Below are 16,863 nucleotides of genomic sequence, written 5' to 3'. Positions count from 1 at the left end.
TTGTCCAAGGATCTGCTTAGTATTGAGATATAGCCGTCCGAGGAGCCTGAAATGCTATGTGTGTGTGTGAATATGAGGTAGGTGTGGTTTGTGAGTTTGAAAGTATGAAGACTTGTACCGAGTGACTCTCACACCTCATACGTATCAGAATAGTACAGTCTTCTACTGTGGCACAAATTCATCTCATCGGATCAAATCAAAGAGAAACTGCCTCGTCTCTCACCCCAACACTAAATCCAGCAATTTTTCCTCTCTCCCCCTTTCCCTTTCCCTTTCCCTTTCCCTTTCCCTTTCCCTTTCCCTTTCCCTTTCCCTTTCCCTTTCCCTTTCCCACACTTCCTTCACCACGCACCCATTACCCCTTCGATACGCAATACCATTTTCCCACTCCACCCATAACACATGATAACAATCTTGACGCGTCGTGTGGTCAGGACCCCAATCTTTGACTTCTTTCTCCTCCTCGTCACTCTTCGTGTTGACGCCAAACCATCCTTGAGAAATAGCAACAAGTTCAACGAGAGTCCCAGTCGTGGCGTTTTGCGTAAAATGAGCTCTATCACTTTCACACATGAGTGTTAGGAAACCGACAACTTCTCCGCTCGAATCTTGAAGCTTGACGTTTGTGAAATTTTCATTGTCTTTGAGTTCAGGCGAAGATGAAGACCGCTTTTCTGCTTTCGTGGAAATATCTGGAACCCCATGTATGAATGTTCGCGAGGTTTGACAGTAAAGGAATTGCGTCTACAGCTGTACAGGATGCTTTTTTTTGAGTCCAGAACCGGAACTAGATATTTGTACCATCTGTCAGGAGAGTTTGAATGCCAATAGGCATATTCTTGCCCGTCACCCGAATACGCAAATGTGTTTAGATGCGCAGGGTTACCAAAATCCCAGCCAAATCGAGTGCGCATCCATCCGTTGGGAGGCGTTTGTGTGATGTCTTCGGCTAGAACTTTGTACTTGTACCAAGTCGACGCAATTTTTCGTCTATTTATTGATTTTGGCTGGTCCATTGTGTACCATGTGGTCATTGTGTACCATGTGGTAAGAGGTTTATGAACACCTTTTATATATTCATCTCTCTTCCACAAAGAAGCTTCAAATTCGCAATCATCTGTAAAACCAGCGCCTACTTGCCATCCAAGAAACGACCAGCTCGGAAGCTGTGACATTTCTTTCCTGATTGAGTGCGGTCTCTCTCCAAAACCAATTGGATTCCACAACAAACCAACCTCAAAGAAGAGTTCAAGAATACCATACAACAAACCGCCTTCAAATATCTGGCTGAGTCCCATTGAATACCAGAAAAGGTCGCTAAGGCATCATCAGGAAATGCGAGATCTTTCTGATTGAACTCCCGTAATAGATAGTTCACGTTCTTCACATCTGGAAAAGTGGGATCTGCAAATAATTCTGGAGGTAAAAGCGGATCGATGATTCGCGCCCTGTATAGTTTTATATCGGGGATCAATTCCTCACTCCAAGTAGACGCGCTGCATTCCCAATAAACAGTCCCATTTTCAAAGACAAGACGTCGTTTGGCACAAAGATATTCTTGGTGAGTCCAAGCGCGTGAATGATATACACGATTAGGTAGTCTTTTCAATTCTGCTTCTGTGGTCGATCAACTTTATTGGTGGTCCCATAGACATCACTTTTTGTTTGAAGTCTCGTTGGGAAGTAACTCCCTTGAATCCTCGAAGTCCATGGTTGGCGTCAATGCCATCGGTAGTTACGATTGTGATACCTGAATGGAGTAAGCTAAATTCGAACCACCGAGGTAGGATCTCCGATTAGAAGAATCAAACTCACAAGAAGTGGTGTATATTCTAGCCATAGAATTCAACTCGGCTTGCAAAGTTTCCGCATCATCTTGAACAATGCATAATGAATGTATCAACCCATAAGTATCGCTCTCCAATGAGTCGAACAACATCAACAGCATTTCTGATCGTCATAGGTAACTGATCTGCCACAGATTCTTTCGATAAAACTCCCCCTTCTTAAAGCCGATCGATGTTACTTTTCTCGCTGCAAAAGGCACAGTTCCCCCCAAACATAGCTCAATATAACAAATCTCAAATACTCACGACCAGGTACAAGACATGCAGCCACAGTATCAACCAACCACATCGGCTGGATATCCGTCCATACGTGTGAGTTTCTCAGAATACTCACATGCAGTTCCATGATGTTTGTTTATCACACAAATTTTTCCAATTCAGAATAACCCCGTCATCCATCCACACAGGATCAAGCATACGCGCACGTCTCGCATGTGGATATTCATCATTCTGCTCACGAACGAATTCAAAGACACGTCCTAATGAACCTTTCCCGTTTCGACTCATTCCAAGTACTATGTATGATCTCCCTTTGAACACATGAACTTTGAACTCGGAGAGAGTTTGAATTGCAGGGCTATCCGGGTCAAATTCTGTGATCCATCTTCGGTGTGGACAGACATTCCGCATCGATTGGTGAGGAAACAGTTCCTCATATGACAATTTGTTGTCGAATACCTGTGTTGAAAAATTCAATAATCCGTTCACATATTAACCTTACAGTGTATATATCATCACCGTTTCGCTCATAATAAATAAGTAGTAAATGATCTCGATCTGCTTGGGCCGTCATCGAAAGTAGGATCACCATGTAGTCTCTGAATTACGTGTATAAAATGCATGTGATACCTATGGAAAGTAAGTTGGATAGATAGTCGAAGGCTACTGATCATAGATTGCAAATTTCTCTCCGAGCGCAGTGATACCACAAAATGGATACCTATGAATGCCAGCAAAGCTTGATTTTGGAAAGATGCCCTGAGGTGATGTATTGCTGGTATCATGTGACACAGCTGGACCAATCAGTTTGGGGAATATGTTTTCTTCATCATCGTCCTATCTCATCTCACCTCATCTCATCCCTCCACTTTACTTCACCCCTCCAAACCTCTTCAAACCTCTTCAAACCTCTTCAAACCTCTCCAAACCTCTCCAAACCTCTTCAAACCTCTTCAAACCTCACCTCATAACATCACATCTCATCTCACCTCCTCATCCTACCCACTTTACTAAATCTCACCCCCTATATATACATCACTACAACTACCTACTACCTAGGTACGTAGAATTCACAAACACCAAGATACCCAAATACTCAAAAAGATAAAAAAATCACCACATCAAAATCTCTCAATTATCCAATTCTACAATCTGCTCTACATTCCCCTTTTCCCCTCCTTCTCCTTCTCCTTTTCCCCCCTACCCCCTACCCCCTCCTTCTCCTTTTCCCCCCTACCCCCTCCTTCTCGCTTCCAACATCTCTTTCCCACACTCCAATCTATTACCACACCCACACACACCCCCTCACCACAACTCACCCCCTCACCACAACCCAACTCAACCCAACTCAACCAAACCCAACACTAATACCTCCCCCAAAATTCCATCTTTTTATTCCCCCCTATTTTCCTATACGTTTGTCCCATTTTCCCATTTTTCCTTTCCAAACGCCATAAAGCAAAAAGACCACTCCACACCACACCAAGCCAATCAAATTAACTACATCGAAAATCTTCCACTATACTTACTACTAGGTAATTCAAAATAAAATATAAATGTACTGTAGACCGATAAATCTCCTTCATACATGCATACATACATAAATATAATATGCATCCATCCATTCGTCCATTAAATACAACCACCATCTCGAAGCCCAGTGCTACAATAGAAATAGCATTCCATCATCCACCCATCTAAAGCAAGAAATCTCTCATTCGATTTCAATACCCTCGTAACCAAATCCTCACTCACTATCCAGCTGTAGTCAAGACATAACTTGTAATAGCACTCATCCTCTCACTTGTCAACTTTAATCCAATCCTCAATAACTCCTGAGCAACTTCCTTATCCTTTTCTTGTAGATCCTCCCAGTCCTTTTTATCCATCAACCATGCCACGCAATCTCTTTCCGCCACAACTGTAGCCGTACGATCAGTTTCCGAGAAAAATGGTAATTCTCCACATGTCGTTCCAGCAACTATACTTTCAAAGTAGCGACCTTGAGGTAATTCATAATCAGCACGAAGGATACCTTCTTCAAGAAGATAGAAACCCTTTGCAGGTTCGCCACGACGGTAAAGTGTTGTGCCTGCGAGATATTCTTTACGAGTAAAGAACGGAATGACACGGAACCAGAAATCTTCATTTTTATTGGTGAGACCTTGGAAAGTTTGAAGGATTAAGCGAAGGGGTTCTTTGAAATTAGAATATTTAATATCAGGTGCGGTAGTTTCTTCCAAAGCATTAGTAGCCATTCGGAAAAGTTGACTGCGTCTCGGAGAACTGAATTGAGTATCGAAAGAATGTGAGAATGATTTGCCGCGGCTTCGACTTGAGGGCACTTCCAGATGATCAGTTGCGCCATTGTGGTTGGCGCGAGCTTGTTGACTGGCGTAAAGTGTTTTCAATAATTCGTTTTCGCAACTCTCCAACGCAGAATTAAGATCTTGAAATAAGGTCACTTCGTTACCATCATCAATCGCTAGACCTTGGCCAAGACCAACGGATCTAAGATGACTTCCTATAGGACCTTCGGGATCCACACCGCTAAGAGATAAAGTGACACCCTTCTTGCTGAAGATTCGATTCAATCGTAAAAAGGCCTCGGCAGCGGAATAATCAATTCCTGTAACATGGTAGAGATCAAATATCAAGAAACGTATTGGTCTTTCGGTAAACGCTTCATCCTCAACCAAAGCACGAATGCGTTCCTCGACACTGACGATAGTACCAAAGAAAAGATATCCAGCTAACTTTGTGACATGAATTTGCTGGCCCACGTCTCGAAGGTAGCGAGACTGAGTAGCGTTCCTACGAACAGTAGATCCAGCTATCTCACCTGAGTAAGATGCTCTCACTGCGGGGATTCTAGATGTCTGGACTACCAAAGATACAAACGCAAGACCAATACCAAGGAAGATTCCAGCAACGAAATCATAGATACCCATGGTAATAACTATTATGCATACCTAAAAGGAGTTAGCTTTCATCTGAAAGTGGCAGACTCAAATGTAATGAGAACCCGAAGAACGTTAAAACTTACTGTCAAATACTCAAGGGGCTTCAACTTCTTCCTTGGTACCCACACAGCCTCAACCAAAAGTTCGAAACCAAGCACAAAGATGAGAGCCCCAACCATCATAACCGGAATGTAGCCGATTAAAATTAGTCCATACATCAAAATTCCAAAAGTAGCAGCAGCAAGTAGAATACCAGCTAAACGATTACCACCTGATCTCATGAATAGGATGGAGTTGGTATAGACCAAATAATTCTGAACACTTCCTGCAAATCCAGATAGCATATTGGAGATGCCATGTGCAATTAGTTCTCGATCCAAGTTAAGATGATCCTCACCAACGTTGATGGCCAATGCCGGAACATTGATAGGAACATGCAAAAGTCCAAAAAATGTCAAAGCAAACATAGCAGGGACCGTTTCGAGAATAGCATCCCAACGAACGAGGTGGAATTTGTACAAGGTCCAGAAATACCACCATGGTTCATCAGCTTCAGGACCTTCAAAAATCCAGCCATTTCGACGTAAATTGGGTATTTCGAGTTCATCCAATGAAAGGACAAAAAAGTAGAATACTGCTGGAATAGTCATGATAACGGCGGACAAATAAAATTTCGAGGTAATTTTAGTTTGCGACCAGACAATGAAAAGAGCAATGGAGAAAGGAATGACCCATAGGGCAATTGTATCTGGCTCGAACATCTTGTGTAGAGTGTTCATGTCATAATTCAAATTTCCATCCAGGCGTGCTGTAACCTCAAATCCAGTCGCAATGAGGAACCAACCAACCCCACCAATGCATCCAATGAGTATATGTCTAGGAATAAATCCAACGATGTAACCGAAGCCACAAGTTCCCATGAGGAAGAATACAATACCTGTTAGAATGGAACTAATCGCATATGACGTGATAGTTGTCGCGATGACGGCTTCGGGATTATCTTCGCCAACCACTTCCATTATCGTAAACGCCATTTTATGAAAAAATGGCACAACTTCTATCATTTCACTACCAATACCTCCTTTGAATGTACTCATACCGCATGAGAACACCAATTGCGAAATTATTGTACTCACGTAGAATATAGAGATACCGGCTGCACCAAGTTTTTCGAAAATTGGTTGTCCTAGAGGAAATAAGATCTATAGCAAAGGAACATTAGCATATAATACTTTTGATCTTCATAAAGGGTTTCGGAATTTATAGAGGAAGAATTTGCGATGCAGTGATGAAAAGGTAGAATGATAGGTGCGAGTAATGGCTGGAAGCGAACTCCAAAATTGGAGCCCACGTCACCATGTCTCGGAATCGCGACAAACTGTGTGAAAAGTTTGAAAAAAAACATACCATCCCATATGATAATGCATCCAGAATATTAAGCAACATTCCCAAAAGTACTGATGGAAGAGATTGAGCGGGTGCAATAACACAATTCTGCCACATCGCCATTCTATCCCAGCGCTTGGGGTTGAAAGCAGTTTCGACAACGACTGTGCCTCGCTCCCTGGTTGATTTCAGAACATTCCGTAGCTTTGGCCAAGTTGGATTTCTTGACGTCTTTAAACTTTCAATATCATGATCCCCTCTTATCCAATCTGGGTGAGAATGTGAAGATGAGACTTTGGACAACAAGGGTGTACGTTCTGACGAGTCCATCTTGACGCCCTGCGATGTAATTATGAGGCGGCCGTCTCTCGAATTGGAATCGCCTTGTTCACTTTCAATGGCCCCATAGCCCAGCGTCCCATTTTCATTCTGCAGTGATGTACTAGGAGGAGAAGTTCTCAGCATGTTCGTTATGGCAGATGCGCTATGTGGAAGGCTGCTTGTGGAGCCCTCTTCTGGGGTAACTGGCTCAGACACTTCTTCTATGGTTTCGTGACGTGGTTGTTCGATATCTCGATTTGATCTTGACTCGTCTTCACCTCCATTGAAGTATGATTCGAGGTGCATCTGATGGTTTGTGCGGGTTCGGGTCGGGGAAGGAGGACCTGGGGCTGGTGTGTCGGACAGGGCATATGACGCAAGTTCGGCCGTATCTTCTCTAACGCTGCGGGCATACTGTGCGCTGTCTACGAGGACTATGACGATATCAGATCAGATTCACTTTCGATAAGCGCATCGGAATCTACCCGGTAGTACTTACCTGGATCTCCACGATAGGAGAGATGAACGAAAGAACGTGTAGGTTGGTATTGGTGTGAAGCGCCGGAAGTATTAGTGTGTGAATTCTGCTGTGCAGATTGACCTCGAAAGGAACCGTGATTCAAATCGGATGGCAGATTCGAGAGACCGTCTTGCGAAGCTGAAGCATGAGGGATCAGACGGGGACTTGAGTATGATGAGACGGAATCTCCACGACGCCGGGATGGCGCAGAGGCCGGTGAGGGGAATGACATTATTTCCAATTCCAATTGCTATGTACAAGCTAAAGAGTAAAGGGATGGAAGGTATGTGTATATGTAGATGTATGTGTGTGTATGTGTGTGTTGTATGGTAAGCTATATTCCCAAATCCGTATCTGCCTCACGCTCGCAGAGCGCCCAAGCAAAGAGTACGGGGAAGAATAATATAATGATGTAAATGGAATTGGACGAATGAAAATGAAATATGGAAAAGATTGGAAAGTCTAGATAAGATGTTTGCTACTAAATTTTTAGTTTCCCCTAGTGCAATTGTAGATTGATGGGTGGAAAATCTGGGAATTCCCTTGTATGAGAATAATTGGGTTGGAGGTGGAGTGGAGATATCAAATTGAGTGAACAAACGAAAGTTTATTGTTAGTTAGTGAGGAATCTGGATGTTGAATTTAGAGCAGGAATATAACATGATATAATACATTGAATAGAGGTAATAGTTAAAAGATCTACCTAGTAGTATCAATGAAGGGTTTCCTAAGAAGACATTGAGAGAATGACAAGATGGTATCAAAGAAATGTATGTAGGTAGGTATGTAAATGTAAATGTGCATGTTTGCGTGCTCACCTACCTCTCATTGCAAGAATTTCTTTTTTTTTCTCTGCTAGGGGAAGATAGCTTTTCCTGGACCTTGAAGACTGGGGATGCATCATGCCTCGGACGCATGGCACTATTATAGTTTGCATATAAAGGAGGAGAGTAAGCCAATGACAGTTGATATTCTCCACTTATACCTTGACCACATAGACGCAAGTAACAAGTCCGTGAAGCCGTTCACGCCGTTCAGCTATCCAGCTATCCAGCAAGTTCTCTCATTCTTTCTCAAGCTCGTCAAGTCTCACACACACCTTGTCGTCAACCCCTCCCCTGATGAAATTTCTCCTCTCGATGAAAATTATCGGATCAATGATCCATCACCATCCGTGGCCCAAAAGGGTTAGAAGGTGGGGTCAACGTCACTACCGGAATGTTTGCCTTTGGCCTTTATGTTACAACTTACCACTTTTCGCCTTTGACATATTGAACCAGGATTCTGAATTCGGTATTCCTTTCTCACCAATCATGTTATGTGTACGAGTATGGATTCAAGTATTGCAGGTACAGTACGAGAGAGAGAAGTGTTTGAATTAGATATAAATTCTTCTAATAACAATATACATCGCAAAAACACTTTCTCTCTCTCCTATCTATCTACTACCGGTTCATTCATACCTACCTAGTACCTACCCATATACTCCTCGAGACATCCATTCGATTGATCAATCAATCATCTTACAATTATCCCTCATCAGTCAATACCTACTATCTATCTTCACTCAGTTCAAATATCATGTGACTGCACCCATCGCTATTACCCCCTCATTTGCATGTGGTACCTACCTATGGTGACGGTGGTGCGAAAACGGCTTCTTTTACGCCACAAACCACAGCCAAGTTTTGCACCATGCTCGCCATCCAGGTGTTCTTCCATTCGCTTTCGGTTTCACGATTCCGGTCTCCATATATTTTAGTTGAAAGAGTACTCGAAACTAAATACAGATTAATCAACATCTATCTATCCATCCATTCACACTAGGTAGAGTAGACTAGATACTACACACTCCATACATTCCACCCCACCACAAACTGACATATCCATCATTAATCAATTCAATTCACATAAAGGTCCATTCTAAGCACCCCATCTACGTCTCCCCCTCCTGAATAAGCATCTAGTAATCTTATTATCATTATACGACAGCTCAAAGCAGTAGTGTCCCCAGTATAAAATCCCCAATGTAAAAATCAGCGTTCCAATGCCAAATCATCTTTAGGTAAAGCCAAGGTATGGAATCATAATCTGGAGACGACCATCGACCTGTCAAACCGATGCAGGCCGGATAATCAATCTACAGTGAGTGTGACTGCAGCAAGTAATAAATCATAGCATTGTACGACCCGATGAGAATTATTCCCCTCAAGAGCCACCGTGCCATTGAAAATTTTCATCAAGTCCAATAGAACCCTTCAATTCAACTCGAGGCATGCATCATCCGGCCATGAACTTAATCATTCAATACGAATATCTCCTGCCAGACTGATACATTCAAAAAACCCCTTCCATTCAATTTACCCCGCGAAAAGCTTGGTTACCGAAAGTTTTGGTCTTGTATTTTACCTGATCCTCTACAATGGTACATCAATTCCCCGCGTGGTATTTATGTAGTAATAGAAATAACAAGATATTTTCGTTCCAATTGCACAGTCCTCGTCGTCTTTTCTTACGACTATCGCCATTTTTGGTCCGAATGAGAATAGGGGCCCCCACAAATCCACATCTTTCCGGCACCGGCTGCACCGGGTCTCTCCCCCGTGGACTGGGTTTCGTGGCAGAACACAAAGCCGCGTTGTTCCTGTGTGGAGAGTATGTGCTTCTGGACCTCATGTCTTCAACTGACAGTGGCTCCGTTCACCGTCCGTAAATGTCTCATGGATGTTCCCCTCCGTCAATTTGACGAGTTTCCATCAACTCCGCCGTTGTGATTAAGTCCACAATTGTTGCTGTGGATGGACCTCGTAATTAGCTGAGTTTTTGAAGGTATCCTTGTGCGATCAAACGTTCAACGTCCCCTTGGCGGACATAAAATTGCGAATTTTTGGTAAGGTTGATGGTACTGCATTGTAATCATGTCAACGAACCTCCATCTAATTGGTGTGCCATTACTTACCCATATTCTGTCTGGATTTCTCCGGCATCCTTGAGGACCCGAACATCAATAAACAAATCTCTGGGAGGCTCAAGACTACCGGTCAGATCAATATCGGTCCAATGTCCTTTGAACGCAGCGAGTAAATCGCTATATTGCCTGACGTATTCTTCCTCTTCCGGGCTTAGACTGCTGGTATTTCCCTCACCATTTCCTAAATCAGTCCCTCCGTTCTGCCCCTCACTTGTAATGCGATGTTGTTGTGCAGCGAGATCCAAAACATCACTGCCATTCCATACCATTTCTTCAAGCTTGTCGGTTCGTGTACGATGATATGCGAGGAGACATCGTTTGTTCCTTCGCATACACAGGTGATCAACGAGGAGAGTGCATGCTGTCGCAGGGTCGGCAGATGGATCAAACGAGCCACCGATGGATTGTAAAATATTCGAAGCGTCTTTGTCTAAGTCTCTAACCTCCCTAGTGACGGCGCGAACCATTTCAGTCTGATATGGAGGAAGATGTTCGAGTTTTTGGGTTCTTTTGGCATGTTGAACCTGATCATTGATTAGAAGAATGGTTCATAGTTGACAGTGGATTGACTGACCAATTTATTCCCTATATCTCCGTACATTCTCAATGATCTGCCTTGTTTAGTTGTGTATCAAATCTCACCCTAGATCTCGCCCTGAGTTTACTTGAGTATCATGTCCTCAGTATCGCGTATCACATATTTGAAGTCGCGTAGAGCAAAATGAACCAATTGACCCCTCCAAAGTTACGGTAGAAAAAAGTGGACCATGATGGCTAAATTAGTTTTACCTTGGAACTTCAAAGTTCAAATGGACTTTCTCCTTCATTTCATATTTTCACCATTTTCATGGTCGTACTATTAGGCAATAATTACCAATGAATAACTGAGCCGTACCAATGAGAAGTTTTTGATTAGGTATATATTCATATCTGGTATTCAAGGTACATCACGATAGAGTGACACAAAGTTGGTACTGGAACGGCAATTTGCATGATACAATGTCTTTGTTAAGGCTCGACTGCCCTCCTTATTAGACAAACCCCTTGTCCACGATTATATCCTCAAACATATACAACACAGCAAGACATGACTAATAACTACATTGGTTCGTGAAAGTTTCACGGGAAGAGCTATTAAATAGGACATGCCCTCATACCAGCTCTACATAGATTTGGCTGGCTATGAGATGCAACGTCCAATCCTATCTACATACATCATGGGGCAGATTTATGTTCTCAGCAATCGCCGAACTTTTCCATACAGAAGGAAATTGACAGAAGATTGAACCACACCAGTACTCCGGGAAATGCACATAACGAAAACCTCCTTCTCCATACCCAATGCATTGAACGAATCCATCCTGTACACGAGCGACCACCCAAACTCCATCAACACATTAGATCATTCTATTCCTCACCAGCTCCCATCCAGTTATCAAACTCTCGACCACTATCCAGTGTTTCAATCTGCCATCCTTCTTGATGTCCTCGCAAAACATCCATCTGTTGATCATGGATTTGTCCTTTGTCGGCATGCTGTTCGGGGAGATATTGAAGAGCGGGATCCATCTCCCTATCATTCATTCCGTACCCAGCTTGCCATGCTTGCTCTGAATCATGATTACTACCAAAATACACTCCATCAGGATGACCTTCATGATAGTTGTTATTCTCGTAATGACCGTGGTCTTGAGTCATCAAAGAAGGATCTATTCTGAAATCTGGCTGAGGCGAGGGTGTATAGTGCGGTTGCGGGTGCATGATATCGAAATCCTGTCCTCCCGGAATACTAACTTGATACGAATGAACACCTGGAGCTGGGGTCTTTTTGATGATGACATCTTCAACGCCGGCTACTAAGGGGTTACTTTGAATGGTCTGCTGATAGTATTCTCCAGGTTGCATACCTGCTTGATTGTACTGAGCAGGAGGCTGCTTTCCCGGGTTCGCAATTTGATACGAGGATTTGTTATAGTTGGCATAATTTGGCTCCATAGAATGTTCGCGCGAAGAGTAGTGGTAAGCAGACCTGGTCGTAGGATACATAACGGGCTGTTGCTGCATGGGTCTCTGTTGGTTGCGAAGATTCCGTCTCTTCTTTGACTGACCTCCTCCTTGCCAATCGAAATCAGTCAAATCAGAATCATCAGAAGCAATGTCTTCAGACATCTTCCTCTTAGCGGCTTTACCAGCACCAGGTTTTGTTGGAGAGAACTTGTATCCCGGATGCGCGTTCTGATGATTGATTCGTTCAATCCTGGCCCATTCACTAAACTGCTCTTTTACAGCATCGGGTTCCAACGGCCAACTATCACCACAGACTTGAGAAACAACTTGATGGTTATTTTGTAGGCACCAATCTTTCGTTCGGTTCTGATACGCTTTGCGATAGAGCATGAAGGAGTTCATTGGTCTCTTGACTTTCCCTGGAACTTTGCCCTCATCTACCTCCCGTCGTCTCTCGTCGGCCGACCTATTCACGTATGTTTCGATATCGGCAACTGGAACATGTTTCCAATCTTTGGTGAGCTCACTCAACGGTTTATCCAATTTTGCCACCTTCTTCTCGGCCTTCACCTTCTCCTTCTTAGCCTTCTTCATTTTTGGCGATTTCTCTGCTCGATGGCGTCCCTCAGGCATGGGTCTCAAAATTTGATGTCCACCTCGTTGAACTGTAAGGCCACTTCTCGTTCTTATCATATCTTGGGATGGAGGAGTGGGCGAACTGGCTGGTGTGCTGTATTGATCCTGATACACGGGTCCCTGAAAATCGTGATACTCCTAATTCCACTATTAGCTTAGGAAGGCAGACACAAGTTGTTCAGCAACTCACATATTGAATTCCTAATCCAGAGTCTTGGTGTTGATGCTGATATGGATAGCTAGTCTGTTGCGGTCTGCGCATGTATTGATCTTCATGCGAAATGGGTGAATCGTAATGTGTCTGCATGTGAATACCTTCATCTGGGTCGTATTTTGGTTGCGGATAAGATGTATTGGCGTTGTGCGCTACCAAATGATGAAGATCGTGTTGGAACATTTCGCTATTCCTTGATGGTGGTGGTGATAAAGTCATGGTTTTTGCTGATAGGAAATTTGGAACTTTTGGTGAAAGAGGCAGTTGTACTTCGGAGAAGTAGGGCCACCGACTTATAAAGAGCTTTCTACCAGTGTAGAATATTCACCATAGATCAGCTTATTGTTGAAGGTGAAAGGCCCGACTTCACAGACTCTATGACAATTCAAGTGAGGTGAATTCTTCTCCAATCTGTTTTCGACAATATTTGTCGGATTGTTGGAGCCCCGCTTTCGACTTGTGTCTGTGGCTCTGTGATGAGATATATGAATTACCTGCTGTTACTTTTGCTATTGTTGATGATGAATGTCTCCCCAACCTCGGACAGAGAAGGATTGTAAGACGCAAGTGAGACCCAAAAGATGTTCCTTTTCAAAGTTCTGGAAATTCCAAAGAAGTTCTTTGGAGAGTAAATGGTTCATCTGAAGTTCCAATACCAGGTTGAGGTCTGAGAAATTGATTCAAGTGGGACCTTTTTCTCTTTCCTCTCAGGACCGTGCAGTATCAAAAAGTTTGGGATGAACCTGTGGCTTCCTGCAGACCGCGCCGTCTTCCCTTCGGAGGCTTATGTTCTGGAACCGTGGTGTCAAGCAAATTAGATGTAGGTGTCCAGTGATGAGTACCCCTGATAGCAATGCAGAGGCTCTAATGTTGCTATGGTATCAAAAAAATTATTATTTTCTTTGTCTTGATGTTGCTGCAGCTGTGCTGAGTTGTTGTTGAAGTAAGCAATGAAATCTGAGCACCATACAACACGATAATCCAGCCGTGCAAGAGTCTTTGTTTTGAAAGGATTAAATGAAGAGAAAGGATTTGATCCGGTCTTTATGTATTCGAGAGATGGGTGTTGATGAAAGCTAGTGAAGAAATTGAGCAAAGAACCGTTTTCAGCCAATCACTGCTTTCGATCACTTTGTATATTTTCATACATTTTCATGAGGACTCTCTACAAACCTGCCAGAAGCACATTTTTTCGATCATGAATTACATTCAATTATTAAAGTATCTCTTCTCTAAATTCGTTGAAAAGGAAAATAAGCATGATATGATGGTTGTATTTGTCTCGGAAATTTATATTATGGATGTTGTATCATGATGTGACCTTTGATTTTTACCACACTACCAATTGCTCAATTCAATTATTCAATTATTCAATCATACCCATCACATTTACAAATAATAAAAAGATTACAGATTACATATCGAGGTAAACCATACAAACAAACATGTTGCGGATACATTGATTCATTTCACGAACAAATGGTAAGTGCACTTCCCCACCAGTTCATGCACATGTAGGTTAGGTACACAGGTAGGTAGGTAGATGACATTTTCGTAATCGCGAATAGATGGATCGATGGATGGATCGATTGCCAAGCTAGTCATAAGTAAGTAGTAGTAAGGACATATTCCAGCGGCAGGCAAAGCAACTTTAACTTCAAATACTTAGGGAGGTAGGTAGAATGGAATGGAGTGGAATTACACAATAGGTCTCTGTGTTTCTCAGTAGTAAGGTTAGTAGCGTAGCGCGGTAGTTTGGATACGGGATTCAAGATGCGGGGAGTGCCGGTAAGTTGCGAGGAATGTACTAGGTAATGTTGGGGGTAGGGTAGAGTCTAGGGCCTGGATCTGGGTGTGGGTGTGGGTAGCAGGTAGGAGGTAGCTTGGATTGGATTGGATTGGATTGGATTGGATTGGGTTCGGTGGTTACACGAAATGGTGGGTTGGTTTGGTTTGGTTTGGTTTGGGGATGAGGGGGGGAGGGAGAGGGAGAGGGAGAGGGAGATGGAATGTGCTGTGGAATGTGGAATGGAGGTTTGGGGTTAGTGGGTTTTGGGTTTTGGGTTTTGGGTTTTGGGTTAGTAGATTAGCGGTTTGTGGCTAGTGGTTAGTGGAGTTGGAGTTCTTTATTGAGCTGGATTGTGGGGGATAGGGATGGGGATGAGGGTGAGGGTGTGGATAATTTTGAAGAATGATGGAGATTTGAATTTATATATACCTTTTCTCTGCGAGGGGGAAGTTAGTTTTGGAACGCGGTTTAGATTGATTGATTGACTGAATGGATGACGGGCTGGCTAGCTGACTGTCGTAATGATTCTTGAGGGAACGCAGTCATAAGAATCATGGATGGATGATGGATGACGGATGACGGATGATGGATGGAAGTTTGATACGTTCTGTGATGAGATGGATAAGGGAACTTCTTCTCGGTGACGAATACCTGGTATACTACCTATATATTTGGGTTGATATTTGAGTATAGAAAGTGTGGTGATGGGATGTATGTACCTACCTAGTAGTATATATCTATATGTGTAGAGCGTGTCGGCCTTGAAGTACTGTACTTCGTTCATCTTTTTTTGATTATTTGTTTCGATCTTTTTATAGTTTATAGTTTACAGTTTGAAATCTACAGTTTGAAATCTACAGTATATAATCTCAATGCTAGAATGATAATAATTTACTGGATATTAGGTAGGTAGGTAGGCAGGTAGCTAGATAGAGAAGTATGGCTACTATGTGGATGTATGTATGTATGTATCTACGTACCCGTAAATAAGGTTACCACCTACCTACCTACCTAGTGAAAGATTAGTTCGCGGCTATCGCTACATATCGGGTGGCTGCATTGGTTTCATTTCATTTTATTTTATTTTCATTTTCATTTTCATTCGGGATACTTGTTTGGTGAGGGATTGTTTCGTTTATTCAGTATTACTAGGTAGGTAGGTAGGTAGGTAGGTACTTATTATTACTGTACTTCCGGTTCGAACTTCGGCTCGGTTCGGTTGCTTGGGTAGAGTGGGGGAGAGAGGATTGGAATGGGTTTGTTTGATTGATTGTAGTCTGTCGGTCTATAAAGATGGAATTGTTTAAGGAAATATTTGAAGGGGATGATTGAAGGGGATGATTGAAGGGGATGATTGAACGAATGAATGTTCTTTTTATTTTTGGAGTCTGTATTTGATGGGTTGGGGAAACAAACTTCGGATGATTGAATGGATGATTGAATGATAGATTAGATTGAAGGGGGTTTGTTTATCTTTAGCCGTTTCCTCTTTCTTTTCTTTTTCTCTTGTAGTATGGATGTCTTTTGGAGTTTCGTAAATGAAAGGAGGAGTTTTATTCATATATTTATTCCTTCATTTATTATTCAAACGTTCATCTATCCACCTGGGCATCTATCCATTCATTCATTGAATAAATATTTTCCACCTCAATATACCTAGGTAGGTAGGGATAAATTGTTGTCGCTGCAGATTGTCGCAATAATACCACACATATAGGTTGGTTGGTGCGTGCTTCGTCTCTGTTCACTCCTGTTTTACATCCACATCCACATTCACGGACCATGACAATTTTCATGCCCAACTATTATGGATCATGGCTGACGGATTGATGAATGGATGGCTGATTGAGTAATAGATGGATTGGCTTGTAGTTGGAAAAGTATCTGTTCTACACGGTTCTTCCTGGAATTGGATATTCGTTGAAACTCACCGAGCGGATGGAACGTGGTGTCTCAAATACTGTAAGGTTATTTCGCTTCCGGGTTTCTC

The 16,863-nt window shown here is 42.7% G+C and overlaps 4 protein-coding genes across 4 annotated transcripts; all 4 read right to left on the bottom strand.

Annotated features, from left to right (window-relative positions):
- Positions 1–219: 219 nt before the first annotated feature.
- Positions 220–1,175, bottom strand: EAE98_002093 (uncharacterized protein; the record flags this gene model as incomplete). The annotated part of the gene is made up of 2 exons (XM_038949712.1): positions 220–744; positions 783–1,175. 2 exons carry the CDS (start codon positions 1,173–1,175, stop codon positions 220–222), a joined length of 918 nt encoding a protein of 305 aa, XP_038813451.1.
- Positions 1,176–3,820: 2,645 nt separating this feature from the next.
- Positions 3,821–7,488, bottom strand: EAE98_002092 (uncharacterized protein; the record flags this gene model as incomplete). The annotated part of the gene is made up of 4 exons (XM_038949711.1): positions 3,821–5,038; positions 5,113–6,231; positions 6,437–7,170; positions 7,236–7,488. 4 exons carry the CDS (start codon positions 7,486–7,488, stop codon positions 3,821–3,823), a joined length of 3,324 nt encoding a protein of 1,107 aa, XP_038813450.1.
- Positions 7,489–10,067: 2,579 nt separating this feature from the next.
- EAE98_002091 (uncharacterized protein) lies at positions 10,068–10,828 on the bottom strand (the record flags this gene model as incomplete). The annotated part of the gene is made up of 3 exons (XM_038949710.1): positions 10,068–10,161; positions 10,216–10,751; positions 10,802–10,828. 3 exons carry the CDS (start codon positions 10,826–10,828, stop codon positions 10,068–10,070), a joined length of 657 nt encoding a protein of 218 aa, XP_038813449.1.
- Positions 10,829–11,634: 806 nt separating this feature from the next.
- EAE98_002090 (uncharacterized protein) lies at positions 11,635–13,303 on the bottom strand (the record flags this gene model as incomplete). The annotated part of the gene is made up of 2 exons (XM_038949709.1): positions 11,635–13,008; positions 13,061–13,303. 2 exons carry the CDS (start codon positions 13,301–13,303, stop codon positions 11,635–11,637), a joined length of 1,617 nt encoding a protein of 538 aa, XP_038813448.1.
- Positions 13,304–16,863: the final 3,560 nt, after the last annotated feature.

The sequence above is a fragment of the Botrytis deweyae genome, assembly GCF_014898535.1.
Source record: "Botrytis deweyae strain B1 chromosome Unknown BDEW_004, whole genome shotgun sequence".
NCBI lineage: Eukaryota > Fungi > Ascomycota > Leotiomycetes > Helotiales > Sclerotiniaceae > Botrytis > Botrytis deweyae.
This window is presented reverse-complemented; position numbering and strand designations above follow the sequence as displayed.